The 25,479-nt window shown below is 40.8% G+C and overlaps 1 protein-coding gene across 7 annotated transcripts; it reads right to left on the bottom strand.

Annotated features, from left to right (window-relative positions):
- Window positions 1-173: 173 nt before the first annotated feature.
- Window positions 174-24,141, bottom strand: RNF14 (ring finger protein 14). 7 transcript variants are annotated; one of them, XM_012749082.2, is made up of 10 exons: window positions 24,125-24,141; window positions 19,870-20,185; window positions 17,492-17,662; window positions 15,438-15,607; window positions 13,881-14,032; window positions 10,567-11,094; window positions 9,416-9,644; window positions 6,350-6,522; window positions 4,947-5,077; window positions 174-2,552 (listed from the first exon to the last, which is right to left on the bottom strand). In XM_012749082.2, the coding sequence occupies exons 4-10, from the start codon at window positions 15,589-15,591 to the stop codon at window positions 2,495-2,497; spliced, it is 1,425 nt and encodes a 474-aa protein (XP_012604536.1). In that variant the 5' UTR covers window positions 15,592-15,607; window positions 17,492-17,662; window positions 19,870-20,185; window positions 24,125-24,141; the 3' UTR covers window positions 174-2,494. The 7 variants fall into 7 exon arrangements, 6 of the variants coding, with proteins under 6 accessions (XP_012604536.1, XP_012604529.2, XP_012604535.2 ...); XR_012913967.1 differs by lacking the exon at window positions 24,125-24,141 and having other exon boundaries at window positions 6,453-6,522; window positions 19,870-20,268; XM_012749075.2 differs by lacking the exon at window positions 24,125-24,141 and having other exon boundaries at window positions 19,937-20,268.
- Window positions 24,142-25,479: the final 1,338 nt, after the last annotated feature.

The following is a 25,479-nucleotide window of genomic DNA, read 5'->3' as shown; positions in this document are numbered from 1 at the left end:
AGAAACATACACACAGTTGGAAAAACAAGTCTCTGAGACTAAACACCTGTGTTTTTAAAATCATAAATGGAAAACCCTACCACTTCTTTCATAAAACTATATTATAAAGGTGCCTTTCCAGCTTGGCGCGGTGGCTCATGCCTGTAATCCTATAAAAATTTAAAACTCCAAAATATTAAATTCAAACATTTTAATATCAATCCAGCTACATGTTTGTATGTGTTGTGTTTATCAGAAGAGATTGTGCCAACTAGTTAGTTACAGGAACACCTGCCAGATAATTTCTGTATTTTACTTGTAATACAAAATAGTGGCTGGGCGCGGTGGCTCATGCCTGTAATGCTAGCTCTCTGGGAGGCCAAGGCGGTGGATTGCTCAAGGTCAGGAGTTTCAAACTTGCCTGAGCAAGAGCAAGACCCCGTCTCTACTATAAATAGAAAGAAATTAATTGGCCAACTAATATATATAGAAAAAAAATTAGCCGGGCATGGTGGTGCATGCTTGTAGTCCCAGCTACTCAGGAGGCTGAGGCAGGAGGATCACTTGAGTCCAGGAGTTTGAGGTTGCTGTGAGCACAAGGCTGACGCCTCGGCATTCACGCTAGCCTGGACAACAAAGTGAGACTCTGTCTCAAAAAAAAAAAAAAGGTGCCTTTCCTATTTCCATGACATCATCAAAATAAGTATAGTAGTTCAAAATAAAATAAAATGATCTCTCGCAAATATCAACCAGCTCATGAACTAAAGAGCTTCTGAATGGCTACTACTGAAAAACTCTGAATTGAACTATCCAAAGAAGTCTCAGATATATATTGTTTGACTAATTTTAATTTCCATTTCTTATCTTCAAATTATTCTTTAAATTAACTTCAGGCTTTTCTCCTCGTACTAACTTTGGCATAACTTTAGTTTTTATATAAAATGGTCTGAGTGGAATTCCATGAAATTATTTTGTTTAAACAAAACATGGGCCCCTAAAACCTAAGCTAAGTCACAAGCCCAGGTAAAAGAGGTGCTATCCCATGACTTTTTCTTTTCACTTTAAGAATATGTCATATGCCAGAGTTTTAAAATGTAACCAGTTGCACTGGTGACAGAAAAAACAGCAGCAACTCTGTTCTAATTATAAGATGATTTTTAAAATTCTTTTTATTTTTAAGATTAAACATCCTTATTGAAATTCCAGAAACATAGTCCTTGCTGATTCTTTGGACATACACACCTAAAAGTTAAAAGTGATTCCTCAATTTTTAATGACAAAGTAGAAAAAAAGAACGTGTTTATAAGCTACAGTTCAATTCTTCTGTCTTTTCCAAAAAAAAAAAAATTCTTACTTTGCTACAAGGCTGCTCACCAAACCTTAAGGAAAGACAATTTTTCAAAAAGCCAACAAAACCCAGAAATACGAATCTAGGTAGGTATCAATCCAAAATTATCACCCAGAACACTGTTGTTGCAAAAAAGAGTAGGAAGCCAATTTCCCATAGCTCATTAGAGAAGACCTTTAAAAAGGATTCAAAAAGTTAGGATGGAACTACAGTGGTATAGCCAGATTCAAAATGCAGATATTTAAAGAACATTCAGCTTGGGAATATACTAGGCTTTTTCGTATTCCAACTGGTGAAATAAAAACATGTGTTGCTGGAATATTAAAATTGTTCTTCCTAACTGAAGAAAGGGAGAGAGTGTGGAACAGAAGGTAGCAAAGACAAGTTCGTTTTGAATCTAGGCTCTACTGCCCAGGAAAGGTGACTAGAGCTGAAACTCAGAAGTCTGAGCCAGTATGACTAAATTCTACATTTGGCCTAAAACCAGTGGACTATACACACCACTAATAAATATCAAGTGACCAATAGTGTTTGTGGTTTTAAAAAATACTTCTTAAATTATTATAAGTTTCTATTCTGAAAAGCAGACTAAAATGACACTGGGCCATCCAGTCAGTTATAGAATAAAGGGCTCACTCCAAAGAGACCTAATTTAGCAGAAATTTAGGTTGGAAGGAAAGTGAGTAACATGGAGTAAATGAGACCAGGCTGTCAGCGATAAGGCTTCTCACCAACCCCGTTGTAAGGAGTAGTGCTGAGGGGGCACCAACAGAGTGTCTTAGAGTGATGCTTCTCAGAGATAAAACCAGAGGCAAAAAGGATCTGTCAGTTTAACTCTCGACCTTCTTCTCCTTGAAGCTTGGGGAAGAAAATAAATATTTAATTTTTAACTATTCAGAGCTTTGGGCACATTAAACTATTTAATATTCTGTAGCTTTCACTTTCTGAACCTTTGGCTTATAATTTTTCTCAATTTATGTTACAATTTAAATATGTATGACTGTGCCTTCATCAGTAGTACCACATGAAAATATAAACCTTGTTCTTCCATAGCGTCTACACAGGAAGAGTGAATGAATGGTACCCTAAATATTCTTCAGGGATACTGTGTTTGTGACAAAACATTAGGGCAAACCATTCCACTTCCGTATCTTGGGCAGGAGTTAACTAGTCTTCAATCTCATCTTCCCAAATATCTCCATTAACATCCACAGCATGAAACAACCTGGAAACATAAAATAAGGTATATTTTTATGTGCTTTGACAAAACTGAATATAATTTGCCTTTCCTTCTCTCAAATGTATTTTCTGCACTCATCTGATAACATCTTTGTATATCTTTTATTCTCCTTTAATCATTCCACTAAGGAGGGCTGAAATCTGAGTCCCTCTGAATAAGCTGCTTTACAGGTTATAAGAACAGCCCGTTTAAGGCCGGGTGTGGTGGCTCATGCCTGTAATCCTAGCACTCTGGGAGGCTGAGGTGGGCAGATTGCTTGAGGTCAGGAGTTCAAAACCAGCCTGAGCAAGAGCGAGACCCCGTCTCTACTATAAATAGAAAGAAATTAATTGGCCAACTAATATATATATAGAGAAAAAATTAGACGGGCATGGTGGTGCATGCCTGTAGTGCCAGCTACTCGGGAGGCTGAGGCAGAAGGATTGATTGCTTGAGCACAGGAGTTTGAGGTTGCTGTGAGCTAGGCTGACGCCATGGCACTCACTCTAGGCGACAAAGCGAGACTCTGTCTCAAAAAAAAAAGAAAGAGAACAGCCCTTTTAGAACCCAGACAAACCCTCTAAGGCCAAGAACAAACAATAATAGGGGATGGGTAAGACAAAACAGATATTCAATGTATATAATATATGAAGTAAACCAATATGGAGAAAGTGAAGTGATACACTAGATGTCCAATAGTCTATGGGCAGAGCTATTTCTTCAATTTCTTTTATTTATTTATTTATTTTTGAGACAGAGTCTCGCTTTGTTGCCCAGGCTAGAGTGAGTGCCATGGCGTCAGCCTAGCTCACAGCAACCTCAAACTCCTGGGCTCAAACAATCCTACTGCTTCAGCCTCCTGAGTAGCTGGGACTACAGGCATGCGCCACCATGCCTGGCTGATTTTTTTTTTTATATATATATATATTAGTTGGCCAATTAATTTCTTTCTATTTATAGTAGAGACGGGGTCTCACTCTTGCTCAGGCTGGTTTCGAACTCCTGACCTCGAGCAATCCGCCCGCCTCAGCCTCCCAGAGAGCTAGGATTACAGGCGTGAGCCACCGCGCCCGGCCTCTTCAATTTCTCTTATAGTTTCATAACACCAATGTAGGTACTCTATAGGCACCTAATAACAAAGATCATCAACTGATGCTGAAAACGGAGAGCTGTTGGACAACATGATATTCACATTATGCCAAGGAATCGCCCAACAGATTACTTACTAATAACAAGGAAAACTTACTTTTTTTTTTTTTTTTTTTTGAGACTGAGTCTCACTCTGTCGCCTGGGCTAGAGTACAATGGTATTAGCCTAGCTCACAACAACCTCAAACTCTTCAGCTCTAGCGATTCTCCTGCCTCAGCCTCCTGAGTAGTTGGGATTACAGGCACATCCCCTCATACCCAGCTAATTTTTCTATTTTTAGTAGAGATGAGGTCTCACTCTTGCTCAGGCAACTCCTGAACTCCTGACCTCAAGTAATCCTCCCACCTTAGCCTCCCAGAATGCTAGGATTACAGGTGTGAGCCACTGCACCCAGCCATAACGAGAAAAACTTACCTTTACAATGAAGCAAATGATACAACTGAACATCACACTAATAGAGGGACAAAGTGACATCATGGGCCTTCCGATGTGATACCATGTGGAGTATACATCACTCCTCATGAAGTATTCTCCTCAAAATTGTTACTCTAAATCTCATCACAATTCAGTCTAGACCGCATTTCCAGTTTATATCCTCTCTAGATATAGAGAGGATAGAAGAACAAACTGAAAAACACCATGGAGAAACAAAACTCTAGAAGGTAAGACATTATATAGGACAACTAGCCTGGACTCTTCAAAATGTGAATGTTGCCCTCAACACACACACAGAAAAAGAGGGCCAAAACTGTTCTGTATTGAGAGACTACAGAGGCAGAACCAGATACAATGAATGAACTTGATTAGACCCTGGTTCAGTAAAATAGCCTTAAAAGATATTTTTAGGGATAACTGGTAAGTTTTAAACATGTTGTGTTTACTAGATGATACTATGCCATTATCATTAACTGTTTTAAAATATTGTTTTGTATTATGGAAACTATCAATTGTTAATTTGGGTGGAAGGTGTCCTACTATTCATAATCCTATCCTTTCAAATTTTCTGTATGTTTGAAAATTTTCACCATAAAAAGTTAAAAGGATAAAAAAATAAAAATTCCTAAATAGCGTATATTCTCATTATAAAACTCATTTTCAAGAAAATAATATAAAAATTCCTGTATGTGGGAAAACATGTAAGAGAATTCTCTAAATAAGTCCAAGGACTTAAGTAAAAAGCTGGATTTGTGGTCTGCAAGTCAGGTACTAAAAACTGCGGCCAAGCCTAAGGAATGCTGTTTTGTACATACCGGTTAAAACACGGGGAAGCAGGATCAGTGAAATGTTTGTAAGGGTTCGCTCTAGAGAGAGAGCCCATGCAAATCCAGCAGAAATACTGCATACAGCCAGTACATGTCATCTTGTTACAGCCGTCCAATTTCTGGTGGGAAGGATAGAAAGAGAAAAATATCAAGGCTGTAAAAGCAAAGAAGAAATGCACATGCCAAAAAGATTCAGTACAACATTCTCCTAGTTTCCTCCTTTTTTCTCATGCAGGGTTGAGATATACATGTAACACACATAACTATTTAGTGCTTACTATTTTGTTTTTTGGTTTTTTTTGAGACAGAGTCTTGCTTTGTTGCCCAGGCTAGAGTGAGTGCCGTGGCGTCAGCCTAGCTCACAGCAACCTCAAACTCCTGGGCTCAAGTGATCCTCCTGCCTCAGCCTCCTGAGTAGCTAGGACTACAGGCACGCACCACCATGCCTGGCTAATTTTTTCTCTATATATTAGTTGGCCAATTAATTTCTTTCTATTTATAGTAGAGATGGGGTCTTGCTTTTGCTCAGGCTGATTTCAAACTTCTGACCTCAAGCAATTTGCCCGCCTCGGCCTCCCACAGTGCTAGGATTACAGGCATGAGCCACCGCGCCCAGCCACTATTTTGTATTACAAGTAAAATACAGAAATTATCTGGCAGGTGTTCCTGTAACTAACTAGTTGGCACAATCTCTTCTGATAAACACAACACATACAAACCTGTAGCTAGATTGATATTAAAATGTTTGAATTTAATATTTTTGAGTTTTAAATTTTTATATAAATCTAAGTAAACATTTGGTATCAAGTCCTCCACTCTATTATAGGGCTAAAGCATGTCAAAAGTGGCTAAATATGATGCCAGTTTCCTTAATGGAGTAACTGGGGACAAATATAATGGATTGGAATAGGAGAATCAAATACAAAGACATATTTTGATTTTAAAAGCTATTAAGATTTTGTCAAGAAGCAATAGACTTAATTATTTTAGCTCAGATTAATAGAAAAATGTTTCCATTTCCTGAGTGTATAGTAGTTTAACAGGTATGCTGCAATTCCAGTATAAATAGTTCTAAGAGGTCAGATTTTTTTCTTTAATCACATAGATAAGAGTTGACTGCCGCTTTAGTATGCCTTTCTCATAACCCATTCAATTTTGAGGTAGATACGATGTGAGAACAATTGTCATTGTATGAAAGTACTCTGAAAGACAAAGTCTACATACATTTAGGGTCAATAATATTTAGTAGTAAATTTGGATCTTCTAAGATGGATTAATAAATACCAACATGTGTTTTCTTAATAAATCATAAAATTGACTAACAGACTCCCTGAGGCAATCATAACAAGCTTGCAAGTCTTTTGCCTCCAAGTCTGTACCAGAACATTTACCTCTATGGGAGTCCCACAACACGGGCAGCTCTTAGAGTTCTTTTCTAGCCACTCCTTACTTTCCATCTCTTCCAGTGCCTTCTGAATGACCCTCTTACCATACCTCTGTTCCAAAAATCTTTTATTGGCTTCATCTGCTTGCAGGTACTCATTTCGTAAGTCTATTAATTTCTCTAGAAAGTAAAATGGAAAATTAACTTTTATACAACTTTGCAATGCTGACTAAAAATCATTAAAAATGGCCATAATCTTTGACTACTCAGTAACACTATTCTTGGGACTTTATCATAAGGAAATAATCCAAAGTCAAGTCATATGCATGGAGATGCATATAACAATGGCAAATAAATTAACTTTCAAAAAAATATTGTGTGAAAGAACCAACTAATGACATAATATCCAGTTACTAAAACCTATAATTAGGATGGCTACAATCCAATTAAAACACTCATTATAGAATCCAGAAAAAAGTATACTTATAACTGGGTAAAAATTACACATGTACAAATGACAAAGAACAGAAAGGAATCCCTCAACTAGAAAAGTTGGACTTGCTAAAGGTGGTAGAATAATAGGTTACTTTTTCCTTTGATTTCTTAATGTTGATATGTTTGTGCAACTAATAGTATACGGTAAAGACTGACATATCTACAAGACACGAAGGCTGAAACAGACACTGATTTTCCACTAAGTCAGCGTCATTCACCATTTGATAATGAACAAGGCCTATAAAATACACAAAAGCACCATTGGCTTAAGGGCAAAGACTAACTGTTCAATTCTCTCTCTCTCTCGCTCTATCTATCTATATATATGTACATTAAAAAAAAGACACCCTAGTCTCACCCTATACTATGCTTTGTCACAAGTGCTAAAAAGTTTTCCCTTGATACTCTTCAACCTGGCTTCTATCGCTCTATCACTCAACTCAAATGCAACAGGCAACTATTCCCAAAGGCTTTACGTGTAGACAAAAGGCTTTTGTTCACAATTCTATTACCTTAATTTTCAACACAATTAATTAAAGACTTCTCTCAATGATGTTCAGTTATTTTATTGGTTTACTTTCCTCGTATTTAGAGCTTTGTCTCCCTTTTAAAGCAATGGACATCTTTCGAGACAGAATTCTATCTGCACTCTTTGCCTTCACCTGTGAATCCTTTCTCTGTGCTAGGCATTCTAAAGGCTCCATCACCTCTACTTCGATGTAGCAGAGATCTTGTTAATCCTGTCATTTCTATCCCTCTAATAATTCAAGCATTTTTGTCTTCCTACATATATCAAGGACAAAGGTTATTGCTCTAATGTTCTCAAAATAATAAAATTGTTAGTTTTATATTTTATATGATTATATATATATATATATATATATTTTTTTTTTTTTTGAGACAGAGTCTCACTTCTGTTGCCTAGGCTAGAGTACCGTGGCATCAGCCTAGCTCACAGCAACCTCAAACTCCTGGACTCAAGCAATCCTCCTGCCTCAGCCTCCCAAGTAGCTGGGACTACAGGCATGCGCCACCATGCCTGGCTAATTTTTTCTATATATTTTTAGTTGGCCAATTAATTTCTTTCTGTTTTTAGTAGAGACGGGGTCTTGCTCTTGCTCAGGCTGGTCTTGAACTCCTGAGCTCTAATGATCCTCCCGCCTCAGCCTCCCAGAGTGCTAGGATGACAGGTGTGAGCCACCACGCCCAGTTTATTTATTTATATAGATAGTGAAAGAGAATGAGAGATTGATTCCTCATTTTGCTGAAGCCCCAAACCTCTCTTTAATTTCTTCCCTGAACACTGTGAAATACCTGAAATGTACTGTAGCCTCTCAACAATAATGTTATGGAAGCCTAAAGTAAAGGCTTATGTTACACTTAGGTAAACTGTCCATCGCTTCTGCCCTGACCTTCCACAAAACTTTCTCCTAGGCAACTGGAACCGTCTACTTACTCCTTCCCCACAGGGTACTTTCTTGGAAATAATGACACTCTGCTGACATTAGCAATTAGTAACTATACCAATAATAGCATTAACAGTTAACATCCCACATTTCACATGTATTATGTTTCTCAAACTATAGTGAAGGACAAGTTTTCTTTCCCTGATCTGTCAAGGATCAACACTTTCATAAAATACAACCAAATGTATTGTTGGAAAAATGAAAGACAAAAAGTACAAACCTAAATTTTTATTAGATTTGACTGACATAAAATTCTGTGAAATCACTATAAAGTTCCTAACCGTCTTTATTTCTACATTTATCTCATCATACACCAGTGTAACAAATATAACAACTTTGAGTAGCACTATATTAGCTCTCTCAATCCTTGGAATACTGTCAGCTATTACCACCCCTGCTAGTTTGAGAGGGACTAAGACACCAAAGTCCAGGGAAATCGACACTAAGGGCCTGCTATCCTTATCTAGATCAGAAATGGAAACAGGTTTGCCTCCTGTGCCTACTTCAACAGACGGTGGCTTTCTGGAGCGACGTGTTGAGGGAGATTCTGAGGCCTCCTGGGCTCAATGAGAAAGCACTTGATGACTGACCAGGCTCATGTGCCATGGAGACAAACGTGGCAGCGTAGATGCCCTGCATCTGCCACCCAGGATCGACATCGTTCCACGTTCATAGGTAGAATTTGCCTTGCCATTCCTTTTCCTGGAATATTCTGCCAATACATGTACAGTTTTCCTTACTTCTTTCAAGTCTTTACTTAAACCACTTTGCCAGTGAGGCCTCCCCTGGTTTCCCTAACTAAAATCCCAAGCCCCTTCCCCTTCAGAACATCAGACTCTGTTCCCTGCTTTCTTTCTTTTTCCTCCTCCGCACTGACTACCACCTAATATCCTTATTTATTTTGTTTGCCTGTCTCTGCCACTATAACGTACATTCTATGAGGGCAGAGATTTTGTCTCTTCTGGTCACTACGACATCCCCAGAGCCTTTAGGGCAGTAACTGACGTGGAAATATCTGTCGAGTAAATACTTCCAAACTGAAGCAATGAAATCATAAGGCTTTGGGGGTGGGGCGGGCGGTGGGAGTTTGGGCTCACACAGTGAAAACATACCTGCAGTCACCTTGCACGGGGAGACCCCGTGGTAGGTCAGTCTGCACAGGGTGCAGAAGGCAAAGTTGCAGCTGGAGCAGATGCCCATGGTGCCGCCGGGCTCCTGCATCACGGGCAGCTGGCAGCACGGGCGGGGACAGTACACGACGTCTGCCATCAGGTCCAAGGTGGACTGGAGGAGAAGGCGGTCGTAACGGGCAAATAACTCTGCTTCCACTAGCTCTTTGACCTGGAGGAAAATACGAAACACCACAGGTGTGATGATTCCACAGCCAGTTCTGATCCCGGGAGATTCTTACACGATGTTGGCGTAAACCAGATGGACATATAGATTAAAACCTCTACCCCAGCCTGAGTACCAGTGAGACATCCCTCATCTCTACAAAAAAATAGAAAAAGTAGCCGGGCATGGTGGTGCACACCTATAGACCCAGCTACTCGGGAGGCTGATGCAGGAGGATCACTAGAGACCAGGAGTTCAAGGCTGCAGTGAGCTATGATGAGACCACCCATACTCCTGCCTAGGTGACAGAGGAAGACCCTACCTCAAAAGCTAAAACAAAACAAAAAAACCACTCTATCTTACTTCAGTATCAAACCAAGTATGGCACTAGTCCATACCTTGACTGAGATGGTAGTTACATGGGGCTATGTATTTGTCAAAACTAAGCAAACTGTACAATTTAAATGGGCACAGTTTATTGTAACCAAAATTATGCCTTTATAAAGTTGAGTAAAAAAACCAAAACACCGAGTAGGCTATATTTATGCTAAAGTCTGTAAACAAGTGGGGTAACCATTCCAAGGGATGCCCCCTTCAGATCCCAGCCTCACACAAAGACAGGCTAGTGATTCCCAAAGGCTGAAGGGATCCCATGATATACGCAAAGTAAATCACCAGAATTACTTCATGATTACTTTTTAACACTCATCCTTGCCTAGGACCCCCCCCCCCAATTTCAAGGCCAGCAAAGGAAACATTTACATTTGCTGAAAAGGTAGAGTAAGACCACAGTATTGTTACTGGATACAGTGAAACAACTTGTGAGTTGGCTTCAAGGCCTTCAACTGCTCCCTGGGAAGCTCTTAAGAAGGTATCTTCCTTTGTGAAAGATAACCAAGAGGCAACTGTCAGCAGGGTAAATATTTACCTGACCAGGAGTGGCCACTGAAGGGCACTTTGGTTCTGGGCAGTTGAGGCACTGAACCTGGCCATCTCTGATCTGGATCTCAAAGTAGTCCTTCAGACAGGCTTTGCAGTACACGTGCCTGCACTCCAAGAAGTACATGCATTCACTGCCCAGCTTCTCACAGAAACAGATATTGCACAGGAACAATTTACTATTAAAGCATTTTATCTGCTGAGCTTGATCAAAGTCCAAGATTTCCTGGATCAGACTTGACAATGATTCCACATCCTGCACAGCTCTCTCGTCCACAACTTCCTCTTGGTCTACATCAGATCCAGCAGCTCCTCCAAAATCTAGCTCTGTGTTGGGAGAGGCTTGAGCTATCCTTCTCTGCACTTTTTTCTGAGAACCCATTTTAAGCTCAAAAGGAGAGACAATATTCAGGTATGCTAGGGTCTCTTCCTTAAGAAACTGCATCCAGGCAAACAGGACCACGCTGCCACGGTGTTCTTCCCATAGGTTGTCTAAGTGCTTGCATAGGGCAGATAGCTAGGAGAAAACACACAAGGATGCTGGTGAGTTTGGAAAGATGATGCTCTTGCCAACTCCTGGTTTCCCTAGAAATCTTTTTAGGGAAATCTTGTCAGTTAGGCCCTTACACTTTGTAACACTGTGTTTTACTGCTGTGATACACTGTGCTACTAAATAGTACCAACATTCTTATCGAAGCACTTTTTAAACTATTCAGCAACAAGAGCCAGAGTAGAATATAAAGTCAGAAGCCAGAAGTGCTGTGAAAACAAGAAAAACAGCAAGACTCCATAAGGTGAAAAACTAAATTAATATTTGAGCCACTGAAACAGAGGACTTTTTTCTCTTCTTTACTTGTTCTTTTAGTATTGCTATACTATCTCAAGTAGGAGAAAGAGCTCTAGTTCTAAACTGAACTCTCTCTCTTCCTCTTGGAGTCCTAGCCCTTTAGGTATCGTGGAATAACGGTTAGAAACAACAGTTTAAAAATTAAATTCTAACTCTGAGTCTTATCAAAAAGCCAACTCATCTGAAAAAATTACTAACAGAATTCAACCTTGGTCCTAATTTTTCAAATTTACAAGCTGCTTTTAACTAAGCAATCTGGGCTTACACGAGAGACTGGTTAACGGAGGGAAGACAGACTGACACTGACTCTAGACATAATCACAAGCCCTCAACATGGCGTGGCTGCCACAGAGAAAGCTCACACTTCCTAAGCTAAGCAACAAAAGTTAAATTATTTTGACTTCTTCCTCTTTAAAAGTGGTCTGTTCAATTTGAAAGGCAAACATAAGAGGATTTTTCCATTAGAAATATAAAATATTTGTAAGTACAGCTCAGGAATTATAAGCAGCTTTTCTTTTTTAGGTAAACATCTAAAAATAAGCCTTCCAGATGGCAAACAAAATTTGTAAATTTAAAAAACAAGTGAAAGAAGACTACATTTTTCATTTCTTGCTCTGTACAGTGCTGCACAGGAACTACCTTAAATACTTACAGATGAATTAAGACTGGACAACTAATGCTTTTTCACATTTACATGAATATGATTACAAGACCAACCATGCTTTTTAGGAATCTGCTAAAATCCGTAAATGTGATAAATACTAAAAGGGAAGCTGTGAGTGCTGTGTGACCCACCAAGTCCAATGAAGAAGCCATTCTCCTCCATCCTTTCTACTCCAGTCCCTTCTCAAAAGAGGCAGCTGGGATGCATGCAAATATGAAGGGTGGGAGAGAGAGAGGAAAAGAGCAAGAGAGAAACTGTGTGTACGCACACTGAGGGAGGAATAATGGAAAATACTAGAAAACTAAACCTACTTCCCTCTATCTACCCACCCCAATTCAGGGAATGACAGATCCATGTGTCAATTTCACTATCGACAAGTCAGATTCATAATGCCAAGGAATCAGGGTGCAGCAATGAAGAAATAAACCAGGAAGGAACATAAGAGGCCAATTAAAATGTCAATTATATGCAGAGAAATTTATTTGACAAAGAATTCTAATTTTAGCTGTAAAACAAAAAATGAACCACCCTTCTCCCCAGCATACCTCTCCCCCAAAGCCAGCATTAGGTAGATGTGCTAATTGGCTGTCATCTGAAATGCAACCATACATCCAGTTACTCTATCCCTGTTCCGTGCATGTGTTTGCATGCACATGCGTAGATGCAAAGTATCAAGAGTTCTCTGGAGAAATGGAACTATAAATATCTAAATAATTCAGTCAACTACCAGTGACTAAAGGTCAAACTGTCTTGATATTCCTGGGCAAATAATCAACTGTCTTGCATCTATTGCTTCTGGTACAGATAATAGAATGCAAAGTAATCTTCCTTTTTATTCTACACATATTGTCCTTTTTTAAAGTTTAATCTTCTTTTTAAACCATACACTCGATTTTGTAAGAGCACTCTCCTCTAAAAGATTAGACTGGACTAGTGGGTGGGGGCATGAAAACTAGATGATCAAAAGGGAAAAAACTGATGAGCTATTCCTTGAGGTCAGCAACTCTTGACAGCTTTTGTCTTAATATACATCAGCCTATCAATCTTCCTCAAGATTTCTTTCAATCTCCATCAAGATTTCTAGAAAAGTAGCTGCTATCGATCCATTATCTATCCCAGAATACTTTAGATTAGCTTAAAGTCATATTTATGTCTCAATCAAGAGTTGAGGTTGTTACTATAAAAGGATATATAACCCAGAGGAAATGAAGGTTCTTAATATAAGGTCTCAGGCCTTACTTAATGAGCTCTCTATAGGAATTATACACATTTCTATTTGTGTGCATTTATGTCTATGGGACACCAGTCAACATTTGTTATTAACATACAGATTTTTCTTTTAAAGAAAAGCAATCATATTTACTCAGAAAATTTGATTATAACTACATTAACTCAAACTTTAGTCCTAATTACAATTAAATCTTTCATTTAAGGAATGGATAAGAAACTAAGGAAAAAAGTAAGGACAGTGAGGAAGACCTCATAGTCTCCATTACAATACAGTTTAAATTAAAAATAGCAAGACAAGAAAGGAAACAATACACTCGATTAAAAAATTACTCCTACCACAATTCATAATGATTAATTGTTTTAATCACTGCCATTCCTTTTTAAAACACCAAACATTTTCAATTCATCAACATTAGGATTCATGAAGGGGGTAAAATTATAAAATCAAAGCCATTTGTTCTCTTCATGCACTGAATTTAAGATCATCAAGGTAGTCTTCAATTAAAGATGATTTTTTAAAGTTTCTAAAAATGGATAGGAAAAATTAAGTTTCGGGTCTAACCTGAGTTGGTGACAGCCATTTGCCACTAAGTGTGAATGAAGGTGGGGAGGAGGATGGATAATCTGGTGGCAGTTCAAAGTTCAGCACAAGAGGAGGCAGAAAGCAAATGGTGTATTCAAAGCCACTATTCTGGAGACACTCATTTGAATTGCCTGAACCAAAAACAAAGATTAGAAAGGATCAGTTGGTCAACACTTGAGTGTCTATTGCTGTTGAGCAGTGCTCAGGAAAGACTTAATGCTTTAGTTGAGGGAATAAAAACCCTCCCATAAAGCACTATTTCCTAATTGTAACTTCATAGCCACCACCTTAAAAAAAATCTTATAAACCCTTGAAAAATCTACCAAGCACCATGAAATGTATAATGAAGATACACAACTTATTCTTGTATACATTTCTGAGTACAATTCCTAACACTCATGGCCAAGTAACAACACAATGTTGTGTTTTGTTGTTGGTTTGGTTTACAGATGATTAAAGGCACACTCTAGAGAAAAGGATGTTTATTTCTACCATACAGCCATGACCTACTTAGACCAGTATGCACTAACCATGAATCATAGTTGAGAAAATCTGTACCAAAACGGTGATCTCAGGCTTGAGGGCACGGATACAACACACAACACTCTCATAATCAAAGCTTCATTTAAATTATCACACTTACTTCCTTTACTCAATCCATTTCTAGTAGAAACATTTTGAAAAAATATATACATCAAGGTCTTCTGAATATACTTTGATACATTCTGTGAATGTATCAAAAGCAGTTTTGTTTTTTCTGAAGCGAAAGGTCACAGAGTAACAGCATGTATCACATGTTTATGGCAGTTGAAATGATTCTGGAAACCCAAATAGTATTAACAACCACCACGGTACTTTAGAGTTTTTCAAGTATTTTCACATACATTATTTCACTTTCTCTTTGATTATCTCTATTTAACAGCCAATCGGCTGGGCACAGTGCCTCACGCCTATAATCCTAGCACTCTAGGAGGCCAAGGCAGGAGGAATGTTTGAGGTCAGGAGTTTGAGACCAGCCTGAACAAGAGCGAGATGCTGGCTCTACTAAAAAAAATTAGCTGGGCAACTAAAAATAGGAAAAATTAGCTGGGCACGATGGCATGTGCCTGTAGTCCCGCTACTCAGGAGGCTGAGGCAGGAGGATCGCTTGAGCCCAGGAGTTTGAGATTGCTGTGAGCTAGGCTGACCCCACAGTGCTCAAGCCCAGGCAACAGAGGGAGATTCTGTCTCAAAAAAAAAAAAAAAAAAAAAAAACCAGCCAATGACTCATGGCTGATAAACTGTTATTAGAAGAAGACTAGGATGTATGAAATATGCAAGATAATGGTTCATGTCAGCGGTCAAAAAGGTGGAATCAAACTGAAAACTGTTTAGCCCCCATTCCAATTTTCATTTAAAACAGAAATAGTCACTAAATCTGTAATGCTATCATCTATCACTAATGCCTGAAAACACAAAATGACAAATAGTTTAGGGTACATTAAGAAATCAGGAATATTTTTATTAGGAAAAATCTGTTTAATATTATTAACTAACCGCTCACAAATATCTTGAAATTTTGTGGCAAATCCAAATAGATCCTGGTTTCTCCACCTTGGACAGATTCTGCTTTTCTAAATTCATCTCCATCATAAATACTCGCCAGGGCCAGCAATTCATCCTCCTGAGCTTCCCGATCTTCTGACGACATTTAATTTTCTGAGGAACTGAAGATAATCATTCAAATCAGTAAAGAATAGAAAATGCACAGAGTTAGGAAAGTTTAATGGCACTTAAAAAACAAGTTCTTCACAAACAACTACAAAGAATTAATCAATATTCTCACTTTTCTGCTAAACCAAAAATGACAGACATATTTTAAAATTCCATTAGCTCTGCAACAGTAATAGTCTTTTTCTTTTTTTTTTCTTTCTTTCTTTTTTTTTTTTTTTGAGACGGAGTCTCACTCTGTTGCCCAGGCTAGAGTGCCATGGCGTCAGCCTAGCTCTTGGCAACCTCAAACTCCTGGGCTCAAGGGATCCTCCTGCCTCAGCCTTTCCAGTAGCTGGGACTACAGGCATGTGCCGCTATGCTCTGCTAATTTTTTCTATATATTTTTAGTTGGCCAATTAATTTCTATTTTTAGTAGAGATGGGATCTTGCTCTTGCTCAGGCTGGTCTCGAACTCCTGACCTTGAGCGATCCGCCCGCCTCAGCCTCCCAGAGTGCTAGGATTACAGGTGTGAGCCACCATGCCCGGCCAATAGTCTTTTCCAAAAGAGATGGTTGTGGTGCTTTTAATTGCTGACTTTACAAGTTATTTTATGACTAATTTGGGGGAAAACGTTCAACTTAAAAATTTTTTTGGAAAAGTACAAATCACAAATTACTTTGACTTGTCCACTGAATCTAGCAAAGTGCCTTGCTCACAAAAGCAGACAAAATATATTTGATATAGATGTTTAAAAGATAAGTGAATTTTAAAAAAACAATATCTAGGGCAGGTTATCTCAGCCTCAGCACTCCTAACATTTTGGAGCAAACTGTTTTCTGTTTTGGAGGAGCTGTGTTGTGCATTGTAGAATGTCTGACAGCATTTCCTGGCTTCTACCCACTAGATGCCCCCCCAACCCTCAAGAGTTGTGACAGTCAAAAATATCTCCAGATACAGCCAAATGTCCTGGGGGGTGGGGGTAAATTGCTCCTAGTTAAGAACACCCTGTGCTAGAGGATAATACAGGCATACGCACTATCTAAGAAAGTTAGACAACGGAGCAAACAGCAAAATATTAAGTTTTTGAAATAGCAATGTTTGTCAACTCTAAAATGTCATCAAGTTTAATATTTACCATTATGTGAGGTTATACTAAGAATGAAAATAGGTTCCAATTAAAGAATGAATCAATGTTTTTTTTTTTTTTTTTTTTTTTGAGACAGAGTCTCACTTTGTTGTCCAGGCTAGAGTGAGTGCCATGGCGTCAGCCTAGCTCACAGCAACCTCAAACTCCTGGGCTCAAGCGATCCTACTGCCTCAGCCTCCCGAGTAGCTGGGACTACAGGCATGTGCCACGATGCCCCGCTAATTTTTTATATATATATCAGTTGGCCAATTAATTTCTTTGTATTTATAGTAGAGACGGGGTCTTGCTCTTGCTCAGGCTGGTTTTGAACTCCTGACCTCGAGCAATCCGCCCGCCTCGGCCTCCCAGAGAGCTAGGATTACAGGCGTGAGCCACCACGCCCGGCTGAATCAATGTTTTTAATCGTAACAACTAAAAGATGCAGCAAAATTTCAGAGAATTTAAATGTGGAAAAATATGTAATGAGAATTTGTGAAAATTAACAAAAATATTACCATTTTATCAATTATCATATTAGACTACAATTACAAATATGTTCCCTCTCAATTATTTTTAAAATTGACATATACAAAATCAAAAAGACATGGTTTTGCACATTATAAAGGGTGACACTACAATATATAAACAAATTTAAAATAATTCAATTTTCAAAAAATAATTTTTTTCCAACAGAAGTTAATGGCTCTGCTTAAGCTGCATGCCTATCTAAGTAAGATACAGTGACATGTTCTGTTTGACATCAGTTAGTACCTGTTAACAATCAGAAGAAAAGGATATTAAGACTGCCGTCTATATTTCAGTTCAGTGTGAAATTCATGCAAATCCCATTTAATTTCCAGCTGGTAGATCTGAGACTGTTGAAGCTGGGTAAGAGGCTGAGATGTGGAACTCATACTACATATACTATGGAAATCCTGCCATCTGCAGAAAAGAAACAGGAAAGATGGTGTTAGGATCCTCTCCAAATTAAAAATCTGAATTTCCACTATCACCACTTAAGTCAAACACATCCTACATATATAACTAATCCTAATCTATAACTGCATATTACTCTCCTAGGACAGGCTGAGTCATGTGGCTAAAGAAACATTTGCATGTTCCCAGCAATGACCAAGGCCTCCTTATCTGACTGTCCTCAGCTCTGGGAGGAGCTAAGGTGGAACACCAAGGTCATGTGAGAGAACAGGACACCCACCATAATAAACACCCTCTTAAATTTTGTTTTCTCCTCCTTTTCTCTTCTGCTTCTTCTATTCCTTCATTTCCCATCTCCCTCCAGTTTTTCCTTTCTCCTGCTCATGAATTAACCCTGCCAGTGAAACTCAAGGTTAGGGTAACTTTGATAGAATATTTAAAAATAAAACAAGAACACACACACACACACACACACACACACTTTTATTCTAAATGGATTAGAGTTAGGCTTAACTGGGATGAGGGGAAAAGGGAGTGTGGTCCAAGATGGGTTATGGAGTCCTATGAACACCCTACAATTACATGCAAAATATCATACAAAGCCATAATTTTTAAACTAGATTTTCAAATGTGTGACTCCCAAATACACTAAGAATGAGATTCAGAATCGATTTACATTTTTGAGCACTTACTATGTGCTGTATTAGGCCCTTTCACATTATCTTATTTAATAATAAACAGTTTTACCAAGTGGTAGTATATGGTGCTTAAGCTTTTGTTTCTTCCCGTTAAAACATTTACAAATGGGATGAGAGAGGAATTTATACAGTTTTTGGTTTTGGGTTGGTGTTCTCCATCTTGTCTGCACATTAGAATCTTCTGAGGAACTGTTTTTTAAAAATCCCAATACTGAAGCCACTACAACAAGTAAATTAGGCCTCAGTAGTTTCCCATGCTCTCCAGGTGATTCCAATAAGCAGCTAGGGCTGAGAACCCCTATTCCAAGTACTGTTTCCCTTCAACAGTTCTTCGTGACCTACCCCACCAGACCTCAGCTTGTGAAGCTGCCACCTGAACTCAGTTCCTTAATTCAGTTCCATAACCTCCATTTACCTTCTGATTCTATCCATTTAGACTTCAAGGGCCACTGCCAAAGCCCCAGTTCCACCCAGCATTTCCCAATTAGACAGCACGTTTCTTTCTTTAAAATCCAGGCATACTAACTTTCCTATGACACTGTCTCATCTCATTCTGCATTACAATAGTTTATGAACTTGCACTTCCTCTCCTATCAGACTGTATTAGTTCCTCAAGGGGGAGATCATCAGGTCTTATCCGTCTGTGTATCGTTCTCGGCATCTAACAGCTCTTGCATTAGACACTGGAAAAAAAAATAACTGAATTGGGGTGAAATAAAGTGTGCTGGAATGGGGCACCAGGACCATAGCGTTCAGTGACCACTACCCACATTCCACTAGAAGCAGGAGGTTAGGTGGGTCGTAACAACAACATTAAGAACAGTAACAATTACTGAGCTCTTACCGTCGTTAGGCACTGTGCTAAACCCTTTCCATGCATTAACTGATAGCAAGTCTTATAACTATATTATACAAATGAGAAAAATGACAGGTCAGGTCCCTTTTGGGCACAAGGTCACACAGCTCACAACTAAACCTGGATTCAGAATCGCCCTGTTTCTTCATCTGTAACACAGGAACAAGAACCAACCCCAGCGCCACCAGACAGGAGGAGATCGATCATTCAAGTTTAATGTTAGTTTTGGCAAACCGGAAACCGCTACAACAGCGAGGGAAGCCCCTCCTCCGCCGTGTTTCCCTTCCGCCTGGGAAAATCCTACTCATTCCTCCAGGCCACGCCGTGCGGACTCCAGCCTGGGGTCAGGGTCTGGGGTGATCCCGCCACCGGCGTCTCCACCGCGACACCGGGCTGGCGGAGTCGTCCGTGCGGCTGGCCCGCACCCCGGGGCACGCCGGAGTCTAGCGGTCTGCCCCGGCGCCGGGACGCGGAGGGCGCTGTGCGCGCAGGAGCAGGGCCCGGGCCTTCCCCTTCCTCCGGGGCGCGCCGAAGGGAGTCCTGGCTGGGCAGAGCTGCGGGCGCCCCGTCCCGGGTTTGGGGGGCTGAGGCCCACGGAGCACTCCCGGCCCGGCCGCCCTTCCCGGCCTCGCGCGCCCAGAGCGCGGTCCCCGCCGTACCTTCCGGCCGCCCCGCCGTGCCGGGCCCGAAAGTTCCGCTCTCCGCCCTTGCCCCGGGTCCCCTCACCGCCACTCGTGGACCAGGCCTAGACACGCCGGGCTCAACCTGCACGCCGCCTCTTCCGTTCCCGGGAGCTGTCAGCTGAGCGGGGCGGGTCCGGCGGGCGCGGCCGCGGCGGCGGGAGGGCTCTGCGCAGCCGCCGTGACCACCCGGCTCTCGGGCGCTCTCCGCAGGCCGGAGGCAGCGCTGCGCCCTGTGCGCAGGGGGTCCTTTCTGTCGTTCTCACGCGGCCGGGAAGTCCAACTCTTACCGTGCCTAGGGGAGATCAGGAGGCAGTGGTCTGCGGGGGCAGAAACTCCCATAGCAATTCCAGATCTGCTTCTCTAAGTGGACTATGCAAGCTCTCCCCCATTCCAACTACCTTCTCAGAAGCGCTGCCCAAACATTTGGGGGATGGACACGCTTGAAGCTCTTACTTAAGGGGCCAGGGGGCTTGGGCAATATATGTAACCTTAACACTTGTACCCCCATAATACGCTAAAACAAAAATAAAATAAAATAAAAAGGAGTGCTGCCCATCTTTCTGGTACCTCCACTATGAACGCATGCATTCATTGCTCAGCAATGAATCATAACAGCAATAACCACCACATTTCTGGAGCAGATAGGGTGCTTCAAGTACTGTGCCAAGTGCTGTATGTACATTTTAGCTTCACTGTAGCCTTATGATTTAGGTACCGTTTGTTATTCTCACTTTACAAGTGAGGAAATTGAGACTTAGGGGAGGTTCAAGAACTTACCAAAGGTCACATGATTAAAACAAGGCTGAGTGGGAATGAAAATTATATGCCCACAACCTCACACCATATATAAAAACTGATTATAAATGGATCAAAGACCTAAATGTAAGAACTAAAATTATAAAACCCTTAGAAGAAAATGTAGGAGTAAATCTTTGTTAGCTTGGATTAGGCAGTAGTTTCTTACATATGACACCAAAAGCACAAGCAACAAAAGCAAAAATAGAGGCCAGGTGCGGTGGCTCAGGCCTGTAATCCTAGCACTCTGGGAGGCCGTCGAGTTCAGGAGTTCCAGACCAGCCTGAGCAAGAGTGAGACCCCATCTCTACTAAAAAATAGAAAGAAATTAATTGTGCAACATAAAAATATGTAGAAAAAATTAGCTGGGCATGGTGACTGTAGTCCCAGCTACTCGGGAGGCTGAGGCAGAAGGATTGCTTGAGCCCAGGAGTTTGAGGTTGCTGTGAACTAGGCTGACGCCACGGCACTCACTCCAGCCCAGGCAACAAAGTGAGACTCTGTCTCAAAAAAAAAAAAAAAAAAGCAAAAATAGGTAAATTGGATTCATCACAATTAAAAGCTTTTGTGCTTCAAAGGACACTATGAAGAAAGTGAAAAGACAACTTACAAAATAGAGGAAAATATCGCAAATTGCATATATCTGATAAAGGTCTGTTATCCAAAATACATAAAGAACTCCTGCAACTCAACAACAAAAAGATGAATAATTTCATTTAAAAATGGGCAAAGGATCTGAATGGGTAATTCTCCAAAGAACATGTGCAAATGGTCAGTAAGCACATGAAAATATGCTCAACATCTTTAGTTATCAAGGAAATGCAAATCAAAATCATCATGAGAAACCACTTTACACACTCAGGATGGCTTTACTAAATAAGACAGGTAATAAGTGTTGGTAAGGGTGCAGAGAAATTGGAACCTTCATACACTGCTGATGGGAGCAGCTACTTTAGAAAAGTTTGGCAGGTCCTCAAAAAGTTAAACATGGTGGCCGGGCACGGTGGCTCACGCCTGTAATCCTAGCACTCTTGGAGGCCGAGGCGGGCGGATTGCTCGAGGTCAGGAGTTCGAAACCAGCCTGAGCAAGAGCAAGACCTCGTCTCTACTATAAATAAAAAAGAAATTAATTGGCCAACTAATATACATAGAAAAAATTAGCCGGGCATGGTGGCGCATGCCTGTAGTCCCAGCTACTCGGGAGGCTGAGGCAGGAGGATCACTTGAGCCCAGGAGTTTGAGGTTGCTGTGAACTATGCTGACGCCATGCCACTCACTCTAGCCTAGGCAACAAAGTGAGACTCTGTCTCAAAAAAAAAAAAAAAAAAAAAAGTTAAACATGGTTATAATGAGACTCAGCAATTCTATACCTAGATACATATCCAAGAGAATTGAAAATATATTGTCACACAAAAACGTGTACATAAATGTTCATAGTAGCTGTATTCACAATAGCCCCCAAAATGGAAACAACCAAAATGCCAATCAATAAAATAGATAAACAAAATGTGTTATATTTATACAATGGAATATTATTCAGCTATAAAATGAATGAAGTAATGATGTATGCTACAACATGGATAAACCTTGAAAACATTATGCTAGTGAAAGAAGTCAGACATGAAAGGCCACATATAGTATTTTTTCATTGATATGAAATGTCCACAATAGGCAAATCCATAGAGACAGAAAGTAGATTAGTGGTTGCCAGGAGCTGAGGCAGGAGGGAATAGGAAGTGACTACTCATGAGTATGGGGTTTCTTTGAGGGATGAAAATATTGTGGAATTAGGGTGGTATTAATTGCATAACTTTGTGAATGTACTAGAAACCACTGGATTGTATACTTTTATTTTTATTTATTTATTTATTTTTGAGACAGAGTCTCGCTTTGTTGCCCAGGCTAGAGTGAGTGCAGTGGTGTCAGCCTAGCTCACAGCAACCTCAATCTCCTGGGCTCAAGCGATCCTCCTGCCTCAGCCTCCCAAGTAGCTGGGACTACAGGCATGTGCCACCATGCCCAGCTAATTTTTTTTTCTCTATATATTAGTTAGCCAATTAATTTCTTTCTATTTATAGTAGAGATGGGGTCTCGCTCTTGCTCAGGCTGGTTTCGAACTCTTGACCTTGAGCAATCCGCCCGCCTCAGCCTCCCAGAGTGCTAGGATTATAGGCATGAGCCACCACACCTGGCCAGGATTGTATACTTTTAAAGAGTTACTTTTATCATAGGTGAATTATATCTCAATTAAAAAAATTGTTTTAGGTATAAAGCATTGTTCTCAGCACTTAAGTGGAATATAAAAATGTTGGTACCTGTTCCTGGGAACCATCAAATTAATGTGCCCCTAATGATCTAATAAACTCCTGTGTCCTCATCATATATTTCTTCCACCCAAAAGAACAATTTTTACAGCTGGGATTCCAACCCAAACCTACAGGATGCTAAAGCTTTTTTTCTTTGAGACGGAGTCTCACTCTGTTGCCCTGGCATCAGCTCACAGCAACCTCAAACTCCTGGGCTCAAGTGATCCTTCTGCCTCAGCCTCCTGAGTAGCTGGGACTACAGGCATGTGCCACCATGCCTGGCTAATTTTTTCTATATATTTTTAGTTGGCCAATTAATTTGTTTCTATTTTTAGTAGAGATGGGATCTCGCTCTTGCTCAGGCTGGTTTCGAACTCCTGACCTTGAGGGATAACTCCCACTTCAGCCTCCCAGAGTGCTAGGAGATTATAGGCATGAGCCACCGTGCCTGGCCCAGGATGCTAAAGCTTTACCCACCACTGCCTCCCAGCAGGACTGGCTTCATGGGACAGCAAGCAACCTGTGCAGCCACCACACAGGGCCCTGCACTTTCAAGGGCCTCACGCTTAGAAGGGCCCTGCTCTTGATTTGATGCTGTGCTGTCACCATCTTGAAATTCTTAATAATTTTTAAACAAGAGGCTGCACTTTTTTTCTTTTCCTTTCTTTTTTTTAGAGAGTCTTGCTCTGTTGCCTAGGCTGGCCCCAAACTCCTGGCCTCAAGCGATCCTCCTGCCTCAGCCTCCCAAGTGGCTGGGATTACAGGTGTCAGCCGTGGTGCCCAGCCAAGAGGGTGCATTTTTATTTCGCCCTGAGCTCTACAAATTATATAGTTGGTCCTACACCCAGGAGAGAGGAAAAACCAAGTGAGTAAATCAGGGCACCCAAAGGCTTACCTGCCAGTCACAGAGAGAACACTGGAAATACAAATAATCACTCCTAATTTTCTGTGCTATAAATCTTGATTGTTGCAGAACAGAAACTTAACTACCCTTGTAATAGATACCAAAACATATCCCTTAAAAATGCAAAGGAGTGAAGAAGAATCTCCAAAGCCATTTCCCAATATCATTATTCATGTTTATCCAAAGGAACAAAAGACAAAGAGCAAGACACGCATGGCAACCCTACCTCAGTGCTCAGAGAGGTAAGACCAGAGACCTTCCAGAGACCTCTTAGATGCAAACAGTGAGGGAGCCCAAGAACCAGCTCGAGAAATTCTCACAAAGTTGGAGCAGGAGGTGAATTGTGACATCATGTTGTGACCTCAAGTCAGAGGTCACAGGATAGACAGAAGAAAGAATTTTAAAGCAGTGTTAATTTTGTGAATGTTTAGACTAAAGATTTAGAGTCCAGTTTTGAGGATAGGATTGGATAAAGAGATTCTTTCAATGAGCTTTGTTTTTAGACTCTATGAAAATAACAGTCTTTTGTGCCTGGTTAACCTTTCTTTCTTTTTTTTTCTTTTGTTTTTTTAGACATGGGATCTCACTCTGTCACCCAGACTGGAGTGCAGTGGCATGGTCATAGCTCACTGCAACCTTGAACAGATGGGCTCAAATTATCTTCCTGCCTCAGCCTCCCGAGTAGCTGGGACCATAGACACAAGCCACAGCACCCAGCCAATTTTTTTTTTCTTTCAATTTTTGTAGAGACAGGGGCTCACTATGTTGTCTATGTTGCCTAGGCTGGTCTCAAACTCCTGGCATCTCTCGCCTTGATGTCCCAAAGTGCTGGGATTATAGACATGAGCCACCGTGCCCAAGGTTAACCTTCCAAACTGAGCCTTTCTGTGTGCCCAGCCCTCCACTGTGCATGGCACCTCACATGCGTTGTCTCATTGAAATGCCCAGGACTGTATGACCTAGAAAATTGTGTCTCCCTACTCTACAGAGAAGGAAATTGAGGCTCTAAGGGGTGAAGTGATTTGACCAGTGTCACACAGTGGTGGAGCCAGAGTTAGGACCAATTCCTCATCAGTCTGACCCTCTAGAGTAGCCTGTAAGAGAATTAGGGTTTGTTGGAACAAGTACAGAGACAGCAGATAGTTATGGCTGTGAACGTTAAAAGGCAAGGGTCTAAGGAAATTAGGATGAGGGTTTACGAAATAATGATAGGTGAGAATGAGAACACAGGGAGAGAGAAAGAGGCCCAACTCCATCTCCCGGCCCCAGGGACACTACACAACGGAGCCTAGTCCTAGGAAAGTGGGGAGCGTAAACCTAGACCAGAGGTCAGGACCCAGGCCATGAGTAGAGAGTAGGAGTGAGTCACAAAATCTGGCTTGTCGCTGCAGGGGTGAGCAGGCCTCCCATCAGCGCCTGCACTTGCTCCCCTCCAGCACTGGCATCCCGTGGGTGCGGGAGGCTTTGCTGAGCTTACTCTCCTTCCCAGAGGGGACGGCCTCCTTCTCAGCGGCCACCACTCACAAGCGTGCCGAAACAGGTCCTCGACAGAGAGGCAGCAGAAGGGAGAGGAAAACCCTT

This window comes from Microcebus murinus, chromosome 21 (assembly GCF_040939455.1).
Source record: "Microcebus murinus isolate Inina chromosome 21, M.murinus_Inina_mat1.0, whole genome shotgun sequence".
NCBI lineage: Eukaryota > Metazoa > Chordata > Mammalia > Primates > Cheirogaleidae > Microcebus > Microcebus murinus.
The sequence above is the reverse complement of the archived record's forward strand: the minus strand, read 5'-3'. Positions and strand labels throughout refer to the sequence as shown.

Excerpts from the sequence above, each read along its gene's own strand:
- RNF14 (XM_012749082.2), bottom strand. The coding sequence starts at position 15,591 with ATGTCGTCAGAAGATCGGGAAGCTCAGGAGGATGAATTGCTGGCCCTG. Across the intron at positions 11,095-13,880 it reads AATGGCTGTCACCAACTCAG|CTATCTGCCCTATGCAAGCA; the intron begins GTTAGACCCGAA and ends GTTTTCTCCTAG. Across the intron at positions 2,553-4,946 it reads GCTTCCCCGTGTTTTAACCG|GTTGTTTCATGCTGTGGATG; the intron begins GTATGTACAAAA and ends TTATGTTTCCAG.